This window comes from Bombyx mandarina, chromosome 16 (genome assembly GCF_030267445.1).
Source record: "Bombyx mandarina strain Sakado chromosome 16, ASM3026744v2".
Taxonomy (NCBI): domain Eukaryota; kingdom Metazoa; phylum Arthropoda; class Insecta; order Lepidoptera; family Bombycidae; genus Bombyx; species Bombyx mandarina.
This window is the reverse complement of record NC_143222.1, coordinates 10010931-10024827: the sequence shown is the minus strand read 5'-3', so window position 1 is coordinate 10024827 and position 13897 is coordinate 10010931. Positions and strand designations below refer to the sequence as shown.

Genomic DNA, 13897 nt, shown 5'->3' with positions numbered 1-13897 from the left:
AAAACACATTATCTCACGGTTTATAATTAGTTGCATTAGTTTTATTATTAATAAGAAATTAATTACGTAGAATCTCAGGGCCTACTAAACTTGTTATCATAATGCAATTAATATTGAATATATTGTCTATAAAAGCTCACCAACAATAATAATAAATATGCATAAATAAATAACTATAAAATTAAATATTGAAAACACATTGTTATTTTTGTTCTAGTGGTCCTGGTCAGGATACAACACACTAAGAATGATAATGTTTTGTTACGTCGTAGGTCACGAGTTTGTTAACAGTGTTCTTAGTGCGAGTTTTTTAACGTTCTCGATAGCGTAAAAGTTAACTCAAATTTGTATGCAGTTGGAACAGCGCCCCTAGCGGCAAACGTAGGGAAACGTTCCGACTCCATACAGATTTGAGTAAACTTTTACGCTTTCGAGAACGTTAAAAATCTCGCACTAAGCACACAGATGTAGATCTGACAAGCCCACAACTAAAATTAAATTTTCTATTGAATCACGATTTCTTACAAGTGCGTGTCGAATTATAATCGGCTTTTCATCATCGAAGTTTTCATTGTGCTTACATAACAACGTTATTGTGTGTATTTAAATGAAACTTTAGTTATATACATTAAAATAATTTATCTTTCGAACAAAGAAACACGGATGTAAGAAAAAATCGAATTGTATCACGTACGTTCGTTTTGGATTCGTGTACAAAGGTACATTTCGATGTCAAAAATATAATTAAATCTGAGTCGAGGTTCTTTTTGTTTTTTTATCATCTGTTTTTTTTTTGTTTTGTTATTATGGACAACTCGTGGCCTGTTTCGGCAGTGTAAGGCTATCAACTCGTCCAGGTTTTTATACTCGTATATTAGGCAGTTTTTTTTATTGCTTAGATGGTTGGACGAGCTCACAGCCCACCTGGTGTTAAGTGGTTACTGGAGCCCATAGACATCTACAGCGTAAATGCGCCACCCACCTTGAGATATAAGTTCTAAGGTCTCAAGTATAGTTACAACGGCTGCCCCGCCCTTCAAAACCGAAACGAATTACTGCTTCACGGCAGAAATAGGCGGGGTGGTGGTACCTACCCATGCGGACTCACAAGAGGTCCTACCACCAGTGTGTGTATATAAGGTATTATATATCTACATATATGCGTATAGGTATATTAGGTAGTTAATAGAGAACAAAACACTCTGCTTATCGAGAAGCTTCCAGAGATTTGTTTCGCATACGGATTAATGAAACGATTATTATGAAATATATTTTTTTTTATTGCTTAGATGGGTGGACGAGCTCACAGCCCACCTGGTCTTAAATAGATACCAGAGCCCATAGACATCTACAACATAAATGCCGCCACTTACGTTCAGACAAGAGTTCTAAAGTCTCAGTTCTAACAATACAATGGCTCCCTTACCCTTCAAAAGGAAACGCTTTACTGCTTCACGGTAGAAATAGGCAGGGTGGTATTACCTACCCATGCGAACTCACAAGACAGTACATATTTGCTTAGATTGGTATCTGCCTGTGGGATTCCAACACCGCTGCATATGTATGCACTGGGCGTCTTATCCTTTAAGCCACGACGACTTCAAATTATGAGATTATTTCCTTCTTTCCTTATTTATTAGATTATATCTTAACATCCAGAAATAATTACACAATTTCCATAATATTATATAGTTTCCTTACTATCACAAACCTTATCCTCACGCTCGGTACTTTATCTTTAAAATCTTATCTGATGATATCTCGACGATCGGAACAACACTTATCACAGCGTCTGCATAATCATTTCAACATAAATATGATCGATCGATGCAATGAATTGCATATTGTAGGACACATCCCCTGAGTGTTTGTGTTAAAATGTTGAAATTGTTAATCATATTGAGTACTCTGCTATTCGATTGCTGTCATGTTACAAACGCCACTCTCCAAGAATTACAGCAAACACAGGTAATAATCAAAGTAAAGTATTTAAGCTTCCATATTCTGGAGGAATAATGCTCCTCAATTCAGGGGTCGTGACCTCCTCTATCGGCTTCCTCACGATGTTGTGCCACCTTATCCTGTATTCGGCTATTCGTAGATGAGGGAATCATTCCAATGCAGATCTGATCAGAGCAACGAAATGGGCTACGACTCTGCGGTCGTACCTTATACTTTACCAGTAACCACCAGTCTTTGAAGATTGTCTGCATCTTTTCGAGCAATGAGTCCTAAATGCTCTAGGATTCGCTTGAGACAGTAGCTTTTAAAGTTAGAAATTTGTTTAATAACTAATTTTTTTGCGTATTTAACTCTCACTTGTTTGCTTTTTTAAATGAAAGATGAGCAAAGTCTATTTGATGTTAAATGGTTACCGGAATCCATAGACAGTATAAATACAACTACCGATCTGGTGGCATCTAATTTGGTAGATAGCACTATGAATGTACTTTTGTAGTTAAGTATGTTAGTCTGAAGGACGGGACAGTGTCTATACTACACTATACTATACAATACTATTAAGACCTCATATCTTATGGTGAATTGCGTCGTGAACGTTGTGATGTACCCTCCGGTAACATCAGATGAACCGTGACCTCGTCGGCAAGTATAATGGGTAAAATCTCAAAATACGTTTTTAAATGGTAAGTACACTGTACTTAATATCTATCCTTAGATGATTCTTGTTCAGTTGGTGTTTATATGGAAGAGGTTGGTCTTAGCGAAAATACCATCATTAATACAACTAATTGTGTTGATCAATAATTAATACATATGTATTTATATAATTAATTCTATTTCCAGCTGCCATCCCTAACCGAGCGGATGAACCAAATGATCAGTTCCTTGTACAATCGTAAGTCTAATAACTTCATACGTAGTTTCATTTGAAACTTAGGAATTCTATAGAAATTAGAATTGAAGTAAGATGTCGACGTCGCTGATAGATTATATAATAAGACTTAAAGTTATAGAACCAAATATTAATGAGAAACTCAAGGTCTGTTATTTAAGACTAATGTCTTTCTGAAGTGATGCTTTTATAGATTCGTTGCGCAATAGAGTTAACGTCTAAACAGAAGACCTATGTGACTTTACTTCTACTGCTTTAAAGTAAACTTCTTACATATCTCCTACCTACGCTTGTCTTCACTGCTATTGAACGCTGCTCGTAGCAGCAACTAAAGCACGTGTCTCCATATTTGTCGAACTCGCCGAAGAAAACCTAAATCTTAACTTAACCCATAGCATCATGGGTTTCTCTACGGATTTCCTCAATGGAATCCCAATCTGGTGGTAAATGCATTCGGAATGCAGCTACCCTTGGGCTGATAGACCTCTTCTGGGAGCGCTTGGACAGTTGTTATCGAATCATTCCCTTCTGACTGAGCCCTTAAGTTTCTCATCCGCCCTATCTAAATGGCATGGCCACTAAGCATTTCAAAGCCATTCCAAAATAGCAACGCTTATTTGTTTAATACTCCACATATTCAGTAGGCTTATGGTGCTGTCTCCTGTCTATGGATATTTGTATCTCACTCTGCGTTGCCCTATATCTTTCCCACTCTGATGCACAAAATTATAACATTCGTTTACCTCTGGAAACATTAAAAGCTTTTAAAATATACATATATATGTAATATACAACTACTTCCACTTGTAATCATTCACCAACTATAGCATGTTTCGCTTCTGTCCAGCATCTTCCAATGTCACACTATTCTAATCATTTTTTAAACCGTTAGGTTAACAAACAAAATTGTTGCAGATAGATTTAAAAACACTATCATGGAATGTTTGACCGGAAAAATATGTTGTAATGAACGAATAATGACAAAAAGCGCCTTTTACGGTTTCATATCGCCTTTTTTAAAGTAATTATATTCTTTACGATGTTTCGAATTTCCGCTTTAGTGGTCAACGACAATGGCGATAAAAACGCGAAATGAAACTGTAAAAGTTGTTTTAATTTCACCTACGACAAGAAAATGGAATAAAATTGCTTCGTATACTGCGCTTATACAAAAAAAATAATATAAATCTAACTTAATATTATAAATAAAATAACATTACCAAAAATGAATAAAATTAAAAGTAGTGTTGTAGTATGCTGAGTTTCTCATGATGGTTCTATTCTGAACTATTTTGTGATTATAGCATGTTTTCAAATTCATCAAGTCCAAGATAATATTTGAGAGAAACGACTTGAATCTACTACTACTACTATATTTATGATCTAATCTATGTATAGATGCAAATATTGTCTTAGTATTTAACGTACATTTAAGGCTTTGACTGGCCTTAAAATTTTCAAACTAAACAACTCATTCGTTGTACACAGAGATTTTGTATTTTCTTTATTTAAGCAAAAGTAATTCCATTTTCATTCTATTACAGCAACTTCGAAATCGCAGCTGTCATCTACGTCATCAGTATCAACAGACTCCCCGTCTACATCTACGAATGAGTCACCCACATACTCTTACCCAGCGGGCTCCCCACAGCTAGTTTTTTTAACACCACCAGCCCCAGTATTCCCACCTTCAACTCCATTGTATTTAGATCCCGGAATGCAACCAGTTGATTACGGATTTCCTGGAATCTCCAATGCATATCCAAGATCGGTGTTTCCAGTACCATACGGCTATGACTTAGGCTATCACCCCGTTTACCCTCCTTACCCTTATCCTCCACCTTATCCGTACCCCCCAGTACCAAAGCCTAATGATTTTTATCCGTATCCGGATTATTCGCAACCGCAGCATCGTCCGAATCCACCACCAACACCCCTACCATCACCTCCACCTCCTTACCTTGGTCCATACTCCAATATTCCAACTTACCCACCACATTATCATCCTATCCCACCTTCGTATCCAGCTAATTTTACTCCTTATCCTCCAAATCCTTACCCGAAACCTCATGACCTAACTCCATCAACATCTTATCCTTAATTTATTAATCTTAATTAGATTTAAATAATTTATTTTAATGTAAATCACATTTATATTATAGTAAAGTTTCGAAAATAATTAACTTCTTTTTCTACATTGATTACAGAATTTCCCAAAAAATCTAAGTACAAATTTAACCTATGTAGTATGAAAAGGTCAATCTTCCTACTTCGATTATTACTTCAGATTTATACATTAAATATTATAGTAAACGTTTTTCATCCCGTAATTAATAATTTATTGTATACTAGTAAATCTTGATCACGTTTCTCTGTGAAAGTCACGAAATATTGTATAGAAGACATACATTTGATATCTAACTTGACTAACATTATTTGACTAACTCAATGGTGTAATAGTTATCGCCCGTTAGGGGTCCTGCCTTCGATTCTCACATTGGGCAATCATTCATGTGATGAACATGTTTTTTGGTTCTTTAACTGCATATTTATTCTCTATATGTGTTTCCGTCGCACAGGGAATCCTAGTTTAGGGCCAGATGACAAGTGTAAGACTTGTCCCCAATTATCTGTTTAATGAATTATTGAATAGTACGATGCAAGGAAAATTTCCTGAATTTCATTATCAACTGCTTAAAGTTTCGACAATTGATACATGCAATGCAAACAATAACAAAAAAAACAAAGTCAGGTTATAAGTCACTGTTATATCTATGACCCCAATACGAAAAACAATAATGTAGGACTTAAAAAAGAAACAAATGTCTAGTCGGAACCATAAGATCCCTCAATTCAAATTAAGGGCATAAATGAAAACTTTACAGTCAGATTTAAAGCTTGGCTATTAGTAAATCTTGGAAACTTCCAAACGAACCTGATATATTAGTAAATTATAAATAATATAGCTTTACTGCCAACATTTACATTCTACAATATAAAAAATTTGATTATTTCTTTTTCGTTTTTTTTTCGTTTAGTTTCGTTTACTCAATTTTGAAATTTAAAATTTTGAAAAATAATCCCGTAACGTTACAGATTCAACTATTATCAACAGGTCTTCCTGTTCGTTCTCTTTTAAAGCACAAATATTTAAAATGCTCGCATATTTCCTAATGTATTCTAACGTGCCTTATCTTAAATATGGAAATACTAAAGTAATTTAGTAAATCGTTTCTTAATTTTCGATAAAAACTAATATAAAACCGTACAACGTGTGCGGGTTTCATTTTACATGCATCATGGCACCTATATACTTAATCTTCGGGCTAATTGTCCAAGTAAGTTAATTTTATCTCTTTGTACTTATTTTTTTAGTACTTTTTTGTGAGCTGTTAATAAAACTGTATTCACCTAGTGATTTTACTGTTATCGATTTTTCAAAATATTTATTTAACTATATCCCATTACAGAGTTCAATTATATTTGCCGACGAAGAAACAACAGTATCAATTGAAGAACTTCCAATTACTGAAAATATAGAAAGCTCTAATATTCATGAAAACCAAACAGAATTCGATGATAAGGTAACCAAAGATGAAGGAAAACAAGATTGGATGGATTTTTTCTTGGGACCAAACTCTGATTTATATCCTACGTCTTCAGTGGCAATGATGAACCAAGCTACACAATCCGATAAACCAATCGAAGAACAGCTCGAAGACATTAAAATAGCAGCAAATAAAATAACACAAGCAATTCAAAGCGAAATGGCTAATCTACTTACCTACGCTTTAAACACGTACGAAAAAGAGCATGAAGACAACAATCTCAGAAAAAAACGATCTACAGAAACACCAGTCGATAGCAGTCAGTTGATTATGAGGCTTCTGAAACACATAAAGGCCACTAACGAATTTCAAAACATAGCTATTGACAAAATGATGACCGCACAACAAATCGCCGATAAATTTGGAATCGAATTTAATCCTGACCCAGAAATCCTGACTGATTTAGCGGTAGCCACTAATAAGAACACAAATGATCTTGCATCTATGCTGAGTGAAGTTTGTGATCTGAGCAAAAATAAAACATGTCATAACATAAGTTTGGATCAGGAAGACGAAGACGAAATAGAAATGCCAATTGACAATAGCACTTACTATGTTTACGCGCTTTACTATCCCGATGATGATGATAACTATACCCAGCCGGCTTACGAATTTGTGCCACAGATCTCTAGTCCGACGACTCCCTACAACTATTCGTACGAAACACAGATTCGATCGCCGCTTAGTGAACGTGAACACAATAAAGCACCAGTTAGTCAGAAGCCATCATTTTACGAGGCGATTTCGATGCTACCAGAATGTTCAATGGAGCCATTTTCTGATCCAGAGCCAGAATTGGTAGGCGAAGTGTATGAGGAATCAGTTTCTAACAAAGTAATTGTTGAGAAAGGCGACGAACCCGGAGCGGCTACAGTCAATCACATTATGACGTATTCTGTATCAGAAAAATCACACTACAAGACGCCACAAATCGAAAGACTACCACAACAGATGCAGTACTATTTTTATTTAATCTAACTGTTTGTTTTTTTAGAATAAGGACTTGTACATATAACTCTAACATAAAATGTATGATTAAGTTAAAATGTTGAAATTGTTGTCTATGAAAATTTGAGTCTTACCGAAACACTCACGATATATTCCTTAAAAAGAAACTTAGAACATTTCTTTCGGTTTTATAAAAACATTCATTTATTTATATTTTCATATTTACTAATAAAATTCACTGCAAAACACTTCATAACAATATAACTTGTATTTTTTGAAATACATGATGTATATAGGAAAGATATTATATGTATGTAAATAAAAGTGCTATTTCGTTTACTTAATGATTTTTTTCTTTAATAAATATCCAAACGTAACTATTATCTAAAGTTTACATATTATAACTAAATTATCCTTTGGTTATATCATTTGGTAATATTTATTTTAATGGTAACAACCATTTCAAAATACACTCTATCTTATTATACTAAAACTATGGATTTCATTATTCTCTTGTGACAGATTTGTTATAAAATCTCTTATAAAAATTTCAGTAGTTGTTTATTTAAAATTATAATCACTATATTACACAGATCTTGTGAAACTGGTTTTTCATTTTATTATGTAAATATATATATTACTCAACGATATATCTTAATATACTTACTATTCGTTATTTTGTTTCGACATTACCATTATAACGACATCCAGTGCCTTAACTACGTACAATAATTGATGCAAGAAATGGTCAAACGTATGACATTCATACTCGACTCACATATGCTGGTTTGGAATTTTGTTATAGATCTTAAGCTAATTTCCTGTTGAGTTAAACATTCGAAGACTTTGGGAACAATCGTTCTGAAGCGCTTTGAATTTGAGCTAAAATCGGTACAAATACTGAAAATGCTGAGGGTTAATACACGAAAGTTTGATTTGAAATTTTAGTCATTTAACTTCCAAACATACTACGGTATTGACGGAAGGAGTCCATAGACTACAGCACGGATACTGCCCTCCTTGAAACGATATTGAAATCGCAAATATTATCAGGTCTGATCCTGTTTGAAATAATGACGTGAAAACGTTTGTGTTCAAATTGTGTAAAGAATCCGCCACCATTACTTGCATCGATCCTTTCATTATCTAAGTCCTACTGAACAAGATCTTCGTTGCGTTCATCATTACAAACTATACATCCAACTACAGCTCGCGGCGATGAGTTACGTGCCGGACAACCTTGAGGGTTTACGGACTGTGCCATGCGTTTGCAAGCGGGTCCTCTCGGAAGACACGTAGTTCGTCGCCGCGAGCTGTGACCCGGATGTTGTCTTTACATCACAGACACATTCCTGCAGCGAGCTACCTATGAGCGTAGTAAGCACTGTACGCGCTGTTGTGGCTCGAATGTGGTTGATATCTGGAATCAAGATTTATTTAAACATTAACTTAATTTGGACAAAATACAATACGTATTGACTGGATAAAGACGCTCATACAGATACAGCGTCCATGATTTTGTCTAAATAAAGATATGGGGTGTCAATGTTAATTGCCTAAAGGATCCTGTCCTAAAAATCAGATTTTTTTATTTATTGCTTAGGTGGGTGGGAGAGATTCGTGTTAAGTGGTTACCAGAGCCCATAGACACTTAAGACGTAAATGCCGCCACCTACCTCGAGACATAAGTTCTAAGTCTCAGTTTTAAAAGTGTAACGGCTGCTCTACCCTTCAAACCGAAACGCATTACTGCTTCACGGTAGAAAAAGGCAGGGTGGTGATACATACCCGTGCGGACTCAAGATGTCTTACCACCAGTAAATGAAAGAATGAGTGCTTTGTAGCCGAAAAACAAACCAGAACGGTGGTCTCACAATGCGCCTTACTACCACGTCCTTGTGGTGGCTAATCTACCACAACGTTTCAATTCCATTGCATCCAACACCTTTGATGAAATTTGAACGGTCTGGCACGCGTGTCTCGCTTGTGCGTTTCATTTATCCACAGAAATAAACCCTGGCTTTGCGCCGTGCCGACCGAGAGAGCTGGTGGTCGTGGCGCCGACGACCGCCGGTCCGGCGTCCCGAGGGGAAGGGTGACGGGAGAGATGTGCTCCGCACTAAACGCTTCACTTTCCCCCCTTTGCCTTTTCATGAGTTCTGTCTCATGCGAGGTTTGGATGCTTGTTGTTGAGCGACAGGAGGTTTTAGTCGGTTCGACTCCGACATGCCCTGCCCTTAATCGGGCGGAAGTCCGGCGATTTCCTCCTGACAAAAAACAAAAAAGCTTCGAACCGTTGATGGTGCAACGTCTGTTTAGTGAAAAAATGTCAGACCGCATGGGGTGAGTGTGTGCGGCGTAGAGAGGGCCGCAGGTACTGGGCTCGCCGCCGTAGGGCTGGGCCAGCTGTGAGCACGGCTCCGGCGCTGACTCGCGGCGCCGGGGAGTGCTCCCACGTTGCTGACTCTGCTCGGGTGGACTGGAAACCAGGTAAGCGATTGTGAGCGCTCCATCAAACTCTCGCACCCAATGCCAACAGAATTTCGATTAGAGGAATATAGGTACGTAAATAAAGTTACGTAACGTTTGTATTGAGTTGGTGGTTGGTTGGTTGGTGGTTGGTTGGCTTACTGGTGGTAGGACCTCTTGTGAGTTCGCACGGGTAGGTACCACCGCCCTCCCTATTTCTGCCGTGAAGCAGTAATGCGTTTCGGTTTGAAGGGTGGGGTAGCCGTTGTAACTATACTTGAGACCTTGGAACTTATATCTCTTGAGCCTTGGTGGGTGGCGCATTTACGTTATAAAGATCTATGGGCTCCAGTAACCACTTAACATCGGAGGGCTGTGAGCTCGTCCACCCATATAAGCAATAAAAAAAAAGTTGAGAAACTTTTGAATTGAGTACATTAACTTCCGTTTCTGAGACTTATAGGTAGACATAGACTTAAACACGTTAAGCTAATAAACGCATGTTAAAATAATCTTCTCGTTTCCTTATCTTTCTTTTTCTTTTATTTTTTATGGCTTAGATGGGTGGACGAGCTCACAGCCCACCTGGTGTTAGGTGGTAACTGGAGCCCATAGACATCTACAACGTAAATGCCGCCACATACCTTGAGATACGAGTTCTAAAGTCTCAGTATAGTTACAACGGCTACCCCACCCTTCAAACCGAAACGCATTACTGCTTCGCAGCAGGAATAGGCAAGGTGAGCAGGTACCTACCAGTGCGGACTCGTAAAAGGTCCTACCAGCAGTAATAATTCAATACAATAATTAAAATATAATTATATATAATAATTATAATTCAATACAATCTACAACAAAGCAAACCTTAAATTTAGGCCAAAAGTATTCTATTACAATGTGGATCATTGTTAATCAAAACCACGTGTGCCTTTCGCTCCAAATATTCATTCGTAGATAAAAGAGCCTCTAATAATTCTTAAATCACGTGTGAATATTAATTTTGTTTTGTCACCGGTTAAACAAAAACAATATTGTGCCGCCCATGGGCGGAGTTTCTGACTACTTCTTTATTTTGACAGCGCACGACAAATGGCGCACACATCTCGACGCGGTCACAAATCGATTAATACCAGGAAGCATCAGATATAACAGTTTTTTTTGGTCCGTCTGTTTGTTCATATGCGAGTCTTTTATTAGTTTCGCGTGTAACATGAATAATATTAATGATCCAAACACCCCGATGAGATAATAATGCGTTTTCTGGACAGTTGCGTTGAGATATTTATGATTCGGAATCTCTAGAAATGTTGGGATTGTTTACGGCGCTCGGAGAAAAAAAAATGCAATCATTAGCGACCAAATTTTTTTAGTGCCGTCAATTTTATCTATCTGTTTTATTTTAAACTAGCTTTTGCCCGCGACTTTGTCCGCGTGGAATAGTTCACCATTTATTTTAGAACAAATTTGGTCAGCATAAAAAACGTTATAGTGAGCCAACCTTAAATATATAGACATATGCTGTCGCGGATTTTTTTTAGATATTTTAAAGGGGAACAATTCTGTCATACATTATTTTAGCGAAACTTTAATCGTTTCTGCAGCGCACGCAGCGGAAGCTCTCAAAAGGGAAAAAAAACTCCGATTTTGAAACATTCTTTATTGGTGCTCCGCTTGTATTGGTCTTAGCGTTATGTCAAATAGCCAAGCCTTCCTCAATAAATGGGCTATCCAACACTGAAAGAATTTTTCAAATGTGACCAGTAGTTCCTGAGATTGGCGCGTTCAAACAAACAAACTCTTCAGCATTTATAATATTAAGTATAGATAATGCTCACGTATATTAAATTGAGGTTTTTAATTAGTTGGAAGCTTCCTACCAATACCCAACCTAGAGTCAAATGGTTACCAGTGCCTATGGTCATCAAAGTGAAGATCACCAAGCACTTTGAAACGTGAATCGAACTGTGACTTTGACTCATGATTTTTTTACTTAGTTCCATGAGGACAAAATATCTAGGACGGTGGTACCTACCCAAGTGGGATGACAATATATTATATCGTATTCACGATAAAGAAAGAATAGCAAAGTCAACAATATGTCCTTACATGTTCTAATATATCATCATATCCATGTCTCAATATGTCCTAAAACAAATCATAGGGTATGAATTGAATTCGATTTTCATTACACGCAAACATTTTGCACTAGCGCGAGATTAATTTGTGAAATTAGCGTTAATATCTTTAATTATACTAGAGGTCCCGCAGTAGTCGAAATTCGACTATAATTGGAATTTTAAGTTCGTACACTTTTATGATTGTATTTTATATTTCTATAATCACAAATTTCGCCAAGGCTACACTATAAAAAAATATTAATAAAGACAAACAATATTTAATCTATTCTCAATTTTGACCAGACGTCAAGAACAAAAGTTTGATTATAAATAGTATGCATGCGTGTGTGCGTCAAATACATGGTATGTAGTGTGTGTAATGTTTTCTTTATTGATTTAATGTATATTTTATGGATTATTTTAAAAAAATATTAGCATTGTGCACTTCTTCTCTATATTCTCTGTGTGGAAAATTTCATACTCTTCCGTCCGCGCAATTTTCGTAAAAAGGGATACAAAGTTTTTGTTTCACGTATTAATATATAGATATATTTCTTCTGTGCGTGTGTTTGCCACTGAACTCCTCCTAAACGGACCGATTTGAAGGACTTTTTTTGTGTGCCTTTGCATGGCACCCTAGATGGTATAGATTTACAAATCAGCCCTGCAGATGGCGCTGCAGTCGGTATGTAGGTTATTTATCTATACCACAACTAAACGGCTGGATCGACTTGAATGTATTTTTGCAGGACAACGTCTGTCGGGTCCGCTAGTATTATATAATTTAGTATTTGAAATGCAATTATTGAAACAAAAACGGATGAAGTAATAGAGATACATAACAGGAAAAACAGAAAAGCCCTTTCTTATAGCAATGGATACACTATTGGAGATATGAACCAAGGAAGGTGACGTTAGACAGGCGACCGATCATAAAGCTCACGTGAAATCCCTACATAATGTGAAATAAGGGCAAGAATAAAAAGCAACTCAACAACGATTATAACGTAATTGCCGACAGCAGTCCTCTAACCTGCGGCTACCACACGTTCTTTGCAAACTTCCCATATCGTCTTCTCGCATTAAAACTGTATAATCTCAGAACTTACTAATTTTACAGGAGAGTGTTTTAAATGTTTAACATGTAATATTTTTAATAGTAATCATATTTGCAACATTTTATTTTTATTTTTTAGCAGTTACATTGTCTGTCTTTTAAATTAAGATAAAATTATGTATTAATTTTGTTAATAGTAGTCAAAAAAAGTTAAACTAAAAAAAAAAAAAAATTTACTACGCTCTTTTGACAGTATTTATGAGAAAAATACTGTTGATACCAAATGTTTACGCACATTAACTCAATATCGAATATTTTTGGAAATTGTACACTTTTAATGCGAAAAGGCGATATGTCCCACCACCATACAATCAACAATGAATTTTATTGGTGGTAGGACCTCTTGTGAGTCCGCACGGGTACCACCACCCTGCCTATTTCTGCCGTGAAGCAGTAATGCGTTTCGGTTTGAAGAGCGGGGCAGCCGTTGTAATCTCAAGGTGGGTTGCGCATTTACGTTGTAAATGTCTATGGGCTCCAGTGACCACTTAACACCAGGTGGGCTATGAGCTCGTCCACCCATCTAAGCAATAAAAAGAAAAAAAACGCACACGAATTGTAATTCTGTCTGTAACAAAGCAGTGATACACCCCCACCCTCCTATCTCGGCTAAGCTCACGAGATCATCCGTCCTAGAAAGGCCTCCGGGTCAATAGCGGACCATTCATCCCAAAATAACAAAATGACCCGAATCGATTCGAAAAGTCCTCAAAGCTTCGGACTGATACAAGCCAAAGAAAACAACCAAAAAGCGATTAATTGATACTTTCATATATGGATTAAA

At 36.6% G+C, this 13897-nt stretch overlaps 3 protein-coding genes across 3 annotated transcripts in view; 2 read left to right on the top strand and 1 right to left on the bottom strand.

The window, feature by feature from the left end:
• Positions 1–1175: 1175 nt before the first annotated feature.
• Positions 1176–4992, top strand: LOC114247752 (uncharacterized). Its single transcript, XM_028180780.2, has 3 exons — positions 1176–1968; positions 2806–2857; positions 4399–4992. The coding sequence occupies exons 1-3, from the start codon at positions 1879–1881 to the stop codon at positions 4953–4955; spliced, it is 699 nt and encodes a 232-aa protein (XP_028036581.2). The 5' UTR covers positions 1176–1878; the 3' UTR covers positions 4956–4992.
• Positions 4993–6153: 1161 nt separating this feature from the next.
• LOC114247757 (uncharacterized) lies at positions 6154–7679 on the top strand. Its single transcript, XM_028180784.2, has 2 exons — positions 6154–6192; positions 6325–7679. The coding sequence occupies exons 1-2, from the start codon at positions 6154–6156 to the stop codon at positions 7438–7440; spliced, it is 1155 nt and encodes a 384-aa protein (XP_028036585.2). The 3' UTR covers positions 7441–7679.
• Positions 7680–7807: 128 nt separating this feature from the next.
• Positions 7808–13897, bottom strand: part of LOC114247765 (T-box transcription factor TBX1) — a 48009-nt gene continuing 41919 nt past the window's right edge. Inside the window, exons 8-9 of the mRNA XM_089733564.1 lie at positions 9746–9889; positions 7808–8830 (exon numbers count right to left, since the gene is read on the bottom strand). Coding sequence (XP_089589690.1) covers positions 8773–8830; positions 9746–9889 — 202 coding nt within the window. The 3' untranslated portion in view covers positions 7808–8772. The remainder of the gene's footprint in view (positions 8831–9745; positions 9890–13897) is intronic.